Source organism: Salmo salar, unplaced genomic scaffold (genome assembly GCF_905237065.1).
Source record: "Salmo salar unplaced genomic scaffold, Ssal_v3.1, whole genome shotgun sequence".
In the NCBI taxonomy this organism is placed as follows: Eukaryota; Metazoa; Chordata; class Actinopteri; order Salmoniformes; family Salmonidae; genus Salmo; species Salmo salar.
In genome coordinates this window covers 67079-77946 of record NW_025548402.1, presented here as the reverse complement: position 1 = coordinate 77946, position 10868 = coordinate 67079, and the positions used below count along the sequence as shown (strand labels likewise).

At 46.8% G+C, this 10868-nt stretch overlaps 1 protein-coding gene across 1 annotated transcript in view; it reads right to left on the bottom strand.

Moving 5' to 3' along the window:
* Positions 1-3220: 3220 nt before the first annotated feature.
* The window catches only part of LOC123732981 (uncharacterized), a gene marked incomplete at its 3' end in the record, with an annotated part of 72674 nt that continues 65026 nt past the window's right edge, over positions 3221-10868 (bottom strand). The window contains exons 3-5 of the mRNA XM_045712322.1: positions 3996-4193; positions 3499-3599; positions 3221-3307 (exon numbers count right to left, since the gene is read on the bottom strand). Of these exons, the coding sequence (XP_045568278.1) occupies positions 3221-3307; positions 3499-3599; positions 3996-4193 (386 nt within the window). The remainder of the gene's footprint in view (positions 3308-3498; positions 3600-3995; positions 4194-10868) is intronic.

Sequence of the window (10868 nt, the reverse complement as noted above, 5' to 3'; positions counted from 1 at the left end):
GGCGTGAGTGATATGGGTCGGTAATCATTTAGGCAGGTTACCTTAGTGTTCTTGGGCACAGGGGCTATGGTGGTCTGCTTGAAATATGTTGGTATTACAGTCTCAGTCAGGGACAGGTTGAACATGTCAGTGAAGACACTTGCCAGTTGGTCAGCGGATGCTCCGAGTTCCTGGTAATCCGTCTGGCCCTGCAGCCTTTTGAATGTTGACCTGTTTAAAGGTCTTACTCACATCGGCTACAGAGAGCGTGAACACAGTCGTCCGGAACAGCTGATGCTCTCATGCAAGTTTCTGTGTTGCTTGCCTCGAAGCAAGCATAAAAGTAATTTAGCTTGTCTTGAAAGCTTCTGTCACTGGGCAGCTCAGAGCTTTGCTTCCTTTTGTAGTCTGTAATAGTTTGCAAGTCTTGTCACATCCGACGAGCATCGGTGCTAGTGTAGTACGATTCGATCTTAGTCCTGTATTGATGCTTTGGCTGTTTTATGGTTTGTCGGAGGGCATAGCGGGATGTCTTATATGTTTCTGTACAGCACTTTGAGAAATCAGCTGATGAAAGAAGGGCTATACAAATACATTTGATTTGATTTGATTATATGCGTCAGGGTTAGAGTCCCGTCCTTGAAAGCATCAACTCTACCCTTCAGCTCAGTGTGGATGTTGCCTGTAATCCATGGCTTCTGGCTGGGGTATGTGCGTACAGTCAATGTGGGGACGACACCATCGATGCACTTATTGATGAGGCCAGTGACTGATGTGATGTACTACTCAATGCCATCATAAGAATCCTGGAACATATTCCAGTCTGTGCAAAACAGTCCTGTAGCTTAATAACATCTGATTCATCTGATCACTTTTTATTGACCGAGTCACTCGTGCTTCCTGCTTTAGTTTTTGCTTGTAAGCGGTAATCAAGAGGATAGAATTATGTTCAAATTTGCCAAATGGAAGGCAAGGGAGAGATTTGTTTGCAACTCTGTGTGTGGAGTAAAGCTGGTCTACTACTGTTGACCATCCTCCCAACGAAGGGGCATGACCTGGGACTCTACTACTGTGGGACTAAGGAGTTAAATGATGAAGAGGAGATTCAGGTCTACCACTATGGAAAGGTCACCACTTGGATTTTAATTGGTAAAAATGTGTTCCTTGTGTGAACATCCACTAAAGTCCATGTTCCTCTGGTAGTGGACATATTCTGAAGCTTTTTAAAGTTCATATTAAAACAACACGTAGTTGGTAGTAACTGTATCCAGGGGACTACATGATAGGTTACATTAACCATACACAGTAAGCTGTGTAGTGATGTTGTTCCTCTCTACTGTACAGAGGACTCCCCCACCATCACCTCTCTACTGTACAGAGGACTCCCCCACCATCACCTCTCTACTGTACAGAGGACTCCCCCACCATCACCTCTCTACTGTACAGAGGACTCCCCCCACCATCACCTCTCTACTGTACAGAGGACTCCCCCACCATCACCTCTCTACTGTACAGAGGACTCCCCCACCATCACCTCTCTACTGTACAGAGGACTCCCCCACCATCACCTCTCTACTGTACAGAGGACTCCCCCACCATCACCTCTCTACTGTACAGAGGACTCCCCCACCATCACCTCTCTACTGTACAGAGGACTCCCCCCACCATCACCTCTCTACTGTACAGAGGACTCCCCCACCATCACCTCTCTACTGTACAGAGGACTCCCCCCACCATCACCTCTCTACTGTACAGAGGACTCCCCCCACCATCACCTCTCTACTGTACAGAGGACTCCCCCCACCATCACCTCTCTACTGTACAGAGGACTCCCCCACCATCACCTCTCTACTGTACAGAGGACTCCCCCACCATCACCTCTCTACTGTACAGAGGACTCCCCCACCATCACCTCTCTACGGTACAGAGGACTCCCCCCACCATCACCTCTCTACTGTACAGAGGACTCCCCCCACCATCACCTCTCTACTGTACAGAGGACTCCCACACCATCACCTCTCTACTGTACAGAGGACTCCCCCACCATCACCTCTCTACTGTACAGAGGACTCCCCCACCATCACCTCTCTACTGTACAGAGGACTCCCCCACCATCACCTCTCTACTGTACAGATGACTCCCCCACCATCACCTCTCTACTGTACAGAGTACTCCCCCACCATCACCTCTCTACTGTACAGAGGACTCCAACACCATCACCTCTCTACTGTACAGAGGACTCCCACACCATCACCTCTACGTAACTATGTTTAGAATGTTGTTTCACTGAAAGCTTTGCTGAGAAACAATGAAAACATTTCAAATGTTCAACCATAGTCTGAGTCAGGGCCCTCCAACCCTGGTCATTGAGAGCTACCCTCCAGTAGGTTTTCACTCCAACCCCAGTTGTAACTAACCTGATTCAGTTTATCAACCAGCTGATTATTATAATCATTTTCTATTGTGCTAGATGAGGGTTGGAGTGAAAACCAACTGGATGGTAGCTTCCAGTAACAGGGTTAAAGATTCCTGGGTGTTTGTATGAAACTACAGAAACTATTGTGGTTCTTTATATGTTAAGGGAGGTGATATAAATCACACCCCTTAACATATAAATCACACCCCTTAACATTTAAACCACACCCCTTAACATTTAAACCACACCCCTTAGCCTCCATGGTCTGTATATGGATTTCTTTCATCCTCAGATAGCTCTGATTGGTTTGCTGGAGCATTTGTCAAACCAAATACAATGACCTCGTGGTCTAAGAGAAGTTTAAGGGAAACATAAAAATAACTAAATCAAATCAAATCTAATTAAACTGAATCAATATTTATTCAGCTATATCAATACACCTACAAATGGAAAACAATGAAGTTTCACACATACAATTACAAACTAAGACTGTAACAAGAGCAATTTAACCATTATTCCCTGATCTTAGCATCATTATCTTAACATCATTATCTTAACATCATTATCTAAATCACTATTGTTATTATTATGAAAAGGTTACAGACAAAAGTTAAATCATAAATCATTTTAAAAAGTACAAAAATATTCCTCGAAAAAAATCTTGAAAATATCAAAATTATTCTTGTCACACCTTGTCCTCAAGCAATGTTGGTATAGAACTCACTCTATGCTGGTATTGATGGATGGTATAGGTCTCACACTCTGCTGGTATTGATGGATGGTATCGGTCTCACACTCTGCTGGTATTGATGGCTGAGTAGGTACTGAAGTCAGAGTTCTGGACTCCTTCTTCCTTGGTCTCCTCTGTTCCTGACGGATATCCAACGAGGCGTGACACAGGTCTCCTTCCTCCTGAGAGAGAGAGAGAGTTATATAAATTATATTTTATTGACATATGAACAAATGAACATTAATATTATACAATATTTGTTGATATTATATATATATATATATACTGTTATTAATGACTGTAAATGGCATTAGAATACTCTTTGAAAAGGGCTGGGTTACCAAACACATGGACTACAAATCAAGATGGCAACCCAAAATATGGCTACAACACCCACTTTGACTGTAGTCTGCTCTCTGCTGTCATTTCCCCTGGTGGTAGTCCTGTTCAGAGGAACCTGAGTCTCAGTTGGAGCTGCAGAGGAAGAGTTAACTTCATTAAAACACTGAGTTTTAGGTAGAACTAGGACATTTCAGTTAAGTTATTAGATGTTTACTTATTGTGGTCAAAATGCTTAAAAAAAAACTACGATTAAAAAGTCAGGTAATTGTTATGGGTGTAAGATGGCAGTGATTCCATCTGTTGGTAAATGTTAATTACTGCAACTCCAGTGTTTCTACCGGTGTGATAAAAATACCCGGATGTATTGCAATATACTGAACAAGACTGGTTACTCGCATCAATCCCACTGTCTCGTCATTTAACATTCAAACACTATTGTTTAAATAGTAGGTGAGATTGATTAGTAGTACCCAGACTTAAAACATGAATGAGTGAAAAAGTGAATCCTGACTGAGAGAGTAAGTTTACCTGTTGTTCTGTAGAAGGAGTAAACACAGGCGGAGTAGAGGAGAGCAGATACAGGACACAGACTGAACAGCAACATCCAACACAGACCACAGTCTACAGGAGGAGGGGAGGATGAGGATGGCTCAGGAGGACTGATTTCTGGCAATAGACAGTCAGGAGGACTGGTTTCTGGCAATAGACTGGCAGGAGGACTGGTTTCTGGACATAAACACAAGAAAACATTAAGAAATTCATTGAGAATCTTTTGTCGCTTAACAGTCTACAGGAGAAGGGGAGGAGGAAGAGGACTCAGGAGGACTGGTTTCTGGACAAAACATTAAACAGAACTACACTAAGTTGCATTTTCTTTGGAATTCCGAACAACTTAACCTCCTCTCATTCAAGGGAACCAGATACACCAATACTAACACAATATTAATAATACCGAAGATATAGACAGAAGATGAAGACAGAATAATAACTGTTCTTACCAAGTGAAATCCTAGTGGTGATGTTTCCATTGTGGTACAACTCTTTCTGTTTAATTAGTTTTCCTTCTTTCACCACGTTAGTGTCCACAGTCCCACAGTAGTAGACTCCCAGGTCAGATTCAGTGATGTTCTCAATCAGTAGATCATAGGAGTTGTTAGAGGGGTTCCACACCACATGATATCCATGGAAAGGGTTGTAACTTGAAACCCTAATTGAAAAAAATTGAGGAGGCTGTTACTTGTGAGTACAGTTCCTATACCACATAATGTATACTCCAGTAGTTATGTTACAGTCACAGTAGAGAGTGATGTTGTCTCCTGGTCTGACTCTCAGCTCCACCTCTGCTGCAGAGATCCCATCCTGACTGGAGGAAACAGCACCTACAGGTAACAGAGGAACAGTGTTAGGATGAACTGACTGGAGGAAACAGCACCTACAGATAGCAGAGGAACAGCGTTAGGATGAACTGACTGGAGGAAACAGTACCTACAGGTAGCAGAGGAAGAAACAGTGTTGAACTACACATTGTAATTTGGTTCATCATAAACTTCTCTACATGCAGAAGTATAACAAACATCACAGTCATCACATTATCTCAATAACAAATCTAGTCAACCATAAAACCACATAAATAAATCAGATATCAGGCAGCTATTAGACCCAGTTAAACAAAGGTACTCACACAAGAGAGTGATGAGAGAAACATACAGCCTGTCCATCTGGTGGTCTGATGGTCTAATGGTGACTGTCAGAGAGTAGCTGGGTCTTTGAGTAACAAGGTCTTTGCTGAGTATTTCCATGTTCATGACTTGATACACTTTACCATGAAAGGACATAGGAGTAGCGATTGGTTCGATCGAGAGGAAAGTTTTCAGCTTGTGGTCCTTTTCTCTGAAACCCATGTTGTGACAGGAAGAGGAGGGTCTAGCATGGAGGTAAACAGATTTCACACCAACGTAACATCAATGGAAAATATTCTGCTTTGGGGTGTTCACCTTAGATAGCAACACCTTAAGAGACCTACAGACACTCTATGAAGAAACAAACTCACATTTTGATGACTGAGTTGACCTTTAAACCAGAAAATACACTTATACAGAGGCTTAAAGTAGGCTTATAGGTCTTTATACCTGTAGTCAGGCAGTAGGCCTAATGTTAGACCTAAAGTAGACCTTTATACCTGTAGTCTGGCAGTAGCCCTAATGTTAGACCTAAAGTAGGCCTTTATACCTGTAGTCTGGCAGTAGGCCTATTGTTAGACCTAAAGTAGACCTTTATACCTGTAGTCAGGCAGTAGGCCTTACTGACCCTAGTCTATTGGTTGACCATAACACTCTGATAACATGGAGACTAAACACTAAGCATTAGACCATAACACTGATAACATGGAGACTAAACACTAAGTATTAATAAAAACCTCTATGAAATGGGAAATATGCACAAGAAAATTAAACACCAAATGGCCTGCGTTGGGAACATTGGATGTCTGTGTGTGAGGAAATGGAAACTCTGATAAAGAACTATAAACCCAAGGACAAGAAACAAAAAAGGAAAAATAAACGAGAAAGAGAGAATAAAATACTGAGAATGTTCAAAGAAGGAGTGGGTTTGTTACAAAGCATGAAGACAGCAAGAGAAGTACTAAAGTGTAACGGCTGTCGTGAGACAGAGTAGACCAAGGTGCAGCGGAGTTAGTGTTCATCATTGAATATTTAATAGCAGAAACAACACTATACAAAAATAAGAAAAAACCGACAGCCAAACAGTCCTGTCAGGTGCAAAACACTAACTGAAACAATTACCCACAAAACCCAAAGGAAAAACATGCTCCTTATGTGTGACTCCCAATCCGCAACAACGAACTTCAGCTGTGCCTGATTGGGAGCCACACACGGCCCAAAACAAAGAAATACAAAAAACCTAGAAAACGAACATAGAACGCCCACCCAATGTAACACCCTGGCCTAACCAAAATAAAGAACAAAAAACCCCTCTATATGGCCAGGGCGTTACAGTACCCCCCAAGGTACGGACTCCGGCCGCAAAACCTGACACTGAAGGGGAGGGTCCGGGTGGGACTTCTTACGGCGGCGGCTCAGGTGCGGGACGTGGCGTCTGCTCCACCCTCGGCATCGCCCTCTTAGGTGGCGCACCTGGCCGCGCCGAAAATCTGGTGAGCGACCCTGACTGCGCCCGGCTGGCGGGCGGTGATGGCTGCGCCCGGCTGGCGGGCGACCCTAATTGCGCCCAGATGGGGGCGGTGATGGTTGCGCCCGGCTGGCGGGCGCCCTGGCCGTCTGCGCTCAGCTGGCGGGCGTCCCTAGCTGCGCCCTGCTGGCGGGCGTCCCTGGCGGCTCCGGCGGCACTGACCCAGGATTCACCAGGCTGAGGAGACATGTAAAAGGCCTGGCCCTAGGTGCAGGCACAGGACTCACCGGGCGGCTCTGACTGCTCCGGACAGGCGGGCGGCTCTGGCGGCTCCTGACTGGCGGGCGGCCCTGGCGGGCGGCTCCGGACTGGCGGGCGGCTCTGGCGGGCGGCTCCGGACTGGCGGGCGTCTCTGGCGGGCGGCTCCGGACTGGCGGGCGGCTTTGGCGGGCGGCTCCGGACTTGCGGGCGGCTCTGGCGGGAAGGCTCCGGACTGGCGGGCGGCTCCGGACTGGCGGGCGGCTCTGGCGGGCGGTTCCGGACTGGCGGGCGGCTCTGGCGGGCGGCTCCAGACTGACGGGCGGCTCTGGCGGCTCCGGACTGGCGGGCGGCTCTGGCGGCTCCGGACTGGCGGGCGGCTCTGACGGCTCCGGACTGGCGAGACCCACTGGAGGCCTAGTCCTAGGAGATGGCACAGGACGGACCAGGATGGGGAGACCATGGGGAGACCCACTGGAGGCCTGGTCCGAGGAGGAGGCACAGGCTTAACCAGGATGGGGAGACCCACTGGAGGCCTAGTCCTGGGAAGTGGCACAGGTCCGAGGAGGAGGCACAGGATAAACCGGGCTGTGGGGGAGCACTGGAGTTCTAGACTTTATGCTCTTTACCCATACCTCAGGCTGAATGCCCACTTTGGCCCGGCACGGGCAGAGCGCAGGCATTGGGTGAACTGGGCCCTCCCAGCGCTCTGGAGACACAGTGCGCAGCGCCGGCGCAGGATAACCTGGACCGAAGAGGCGCACTGGAGACCAGACGCGCTGAGCTGGCACAATCCGTCCTGGCTCGATGCCTGCCCTCGCATGGCACTTGCGGGGGGCTGGTATGTAGCGCACCGGGCTTTGAACGCGTACTGGGGACACAGTGCGCTTTACCGCATAACACGGTGCCTGACCAGAGTTGGCCCAGAATTCCTTCCTGGTTCCGTCACACTCCTCGTGTGCCCCTGCCTCTCGTGCCTGTTGCGCTCTCTCTCCTCATACCAGCGCCTCTCAGCTATCGCGGCCTCGATCTCCCACTGCGGGCGGCGATACTCCCCAGCTTGAGCCCATGGTCCCTTTCCGTCCATTAATTCCTCCCATCTCCAGGAATCCTGAACGTTCCTCTCCATCTTCTCCAAAGTCCATGAGTCCTTCTCCTGGTTCCTCTCCGTCCTCCGCTGCTTGGTCCGTTTTTGGTGGGTAATTCTGTAACGGCTGTCGTGAGAGAGTGTAGACCAAGGTGCAGCGGAGTTAGTGTTCATCATTGAATATTTAATAGCAGAAAGAACACTATACAAAAATAAGAAAAAACCGACAGCCAAACAGTCCTGTCAGGTGCAAAACACTAACTGAAACAATTACCCACAAAACCCAAAGGAAAAACATGCTCCTTATGTGTGACTCCCAATCAGCAACAACGAACTTCAGCTGTGCCTGATTGGGAGCCACACACGGACCAAAACAAAGAAATACAAAAAACCTAGAAAACGAACATAGAACGCCCACCCAATGTAACACCCTGGCCTAACCAAAATAAAGAACAAAAAACCCCTCTCTATGGCCAGGGCGTTACATAAAGAATAATGATAAAACAAGCAAATAGAAAACGGAGTGGGGGACCAGCCCCCCGCCGTATTCCAATGGATAGTTTCCCATGATAACTGGACACATGGAAATAAAAGGGGAAGTGGAAGTGACGGAAGAAGGGGAAGGGATCACCACACCTAGAGCAATGTGTGCACCTTCACATTCAACAGAACAAGGCAAGAAAAGAACTATGAAGCATATAAGAACAAAAGAAGAAGGTTTCAATTGCTATAGTGGCCTGAGGAAAGCCCTAACATTAATGTAAACAGCAATAGGAGAAAGGGAGACATCAGAACTACAAACAAGAACAGCGAAAGACCAAACAGAGGGGAACTCCAGGAAAAGCCAAAACACACTAGCAGAATGGGCATCAGGTAATAGTCCTAGCGAGGCAGAAGAAGAAGAGGAAGAGAATGATAGATCCTGTAGGATACAAATAGAGAGAGAAGGACAAATAGTGGCACAAAGAATAGAAGAGGAACTAGAACAGTCAAAATCAATACACAAAGAGAACATGAGAAGGCAAGAATGACAGGATGAGACCTTGGCCCGTAGTATGAATGAGAGCCTGAGAAATGAGCCTGCAAGGAGCTATGGCAGGGCTCTTAGTGAAGGGTCGAGGAAAGAATCTGGTTATTATTGTTACGAACCGGCTCAGAGTTCGCAACAAAAGGGAGACAACGTGGAGACAAGGAGTATCAAAATATATATTTATTAAATAAAGTAACTAAGTAATTAACAATGGTGTGTGTAATCAGTAATCAGTAGTGTAAGTGAGTGCTTTGCATACCTGAATGTCATAATGCAAAGTGTTGAAAGGTGCCAAAGCAAACAAGCAAAAAACCACAACTATCACAACCAAAAACAACAAGGTGGCTGCATGGAGAGAGTCTCCTCCATGAATGTGGAAGAGGTGCCTTTATCCTGGGACACACCCGGACCCAGGTGTTTCCCATGTAGCTGACGACCCTCCCAGCTCCCGCATCCCAACAAGGAAACAAGAACAAAAAGAGAGAATACGGCAGACAGAGTGGGAGGGTCGTCACACCCCCCCTATAAAACCGGGGACCAACAAGGACCCCAGAACAACGTACCAGCCTCTGCGTCCCAAATTGACAAGGGGTTACGTGTTCACAGTTCCACCTGCCCCAATCAACTTCCTCCTCCTCCCCAGAGTCTTGTCTTTAAAATGGTGTAAAATATGTTTGAAAAATGGAAGTTTTGGGATTTTCGTTGACTTTGTATTTCGCGCCACGCCCATCATTGGATATTGGAGCAGGTGTTTCGCTAGCGGAACGTCTAGATGTAAGAGGTTAAGGAGATGTTTATCTTTTAAATGGTGTAAAATAGTTGATTGTTTGAGAAATTGAAATTATTCGATTTTTGATGTTTTGAATTTCCCGCCTTGCTAGCAATCCCGTCACAGGGATTAGGTTACCCTCGATCCCCAAGAGGTTAAAACCTGTTAGGGCTACCCCCCCACTTCTCTTAATTATATTCTAACACACCCCTCAAAAAAAGTACAAAAAAAATACAAATATAAAATGTTGAAACATTTTAATAACAAGGGTAACTATTTACATACATTCAATATACAATATTGTGAGGACCCTCAGTCCTCTACACAAAATTGTGCTGCTTGTGCCATGGCCCATAGCAGTCTCTTTCTGCTGTAAAGCAGAGGGTTACTGAACAGGTGGTGCAGGTGATGGGGCATTTCCTGTGACAAAGGGCACATCGTCGCCTCCCCACTGTGCCCTTTTTGCCCTGAGGCACATTCATGCCTGCAGAGATGAATTTAGGCAGGTGAACACCACTGGTTGAAGGAGCAGAAGAGGTAGAGGGGACAGAGGTAGAGGGGACAGAGGTAGAGGGGACAGAGGTAGAGGGGACAGAAGGAGCTGCAGTGGACTTGCTGTAGCCAGCAAGCTCCTGGATGAGCAGCTCTCGGAAGGCTAGCTGTGAGATGGGGGGCTTTCCACAGCTCTTGGCAATTTCCTTCTGTGTGATGAATGAATTCACAACAGCAATGTCAATGAAATGATAAAAAAAAGTATTGTACCATTTCATGGTCTTGTGGAGCACATTATAGTAGCCTATCAGTGCATCTGACAGGTCTACAGCCCCCATGCTCTTGTTATAGTCCTTGATAGCTGCAGGAAAGGGGACATTTTTGGCTGTCCATGCTCCAGTAGCGCCCTTCACACGCCTGACGACGTGATCTCCACTGAAGGACTTGTGGATACTGGAGCACATGACCACCTCCCTGGTATCCATCCACTTCACAAAGAGAAGGCCATCTTCACAGATCCACCGCATGGTACCCCGCTCAGCCCGCTTAGGCATGTCGTTCTCCTTGGTTTTTGGAAAGCCCACTCTGTTGGGCCGAATGGTGCCACAAGCCCACACC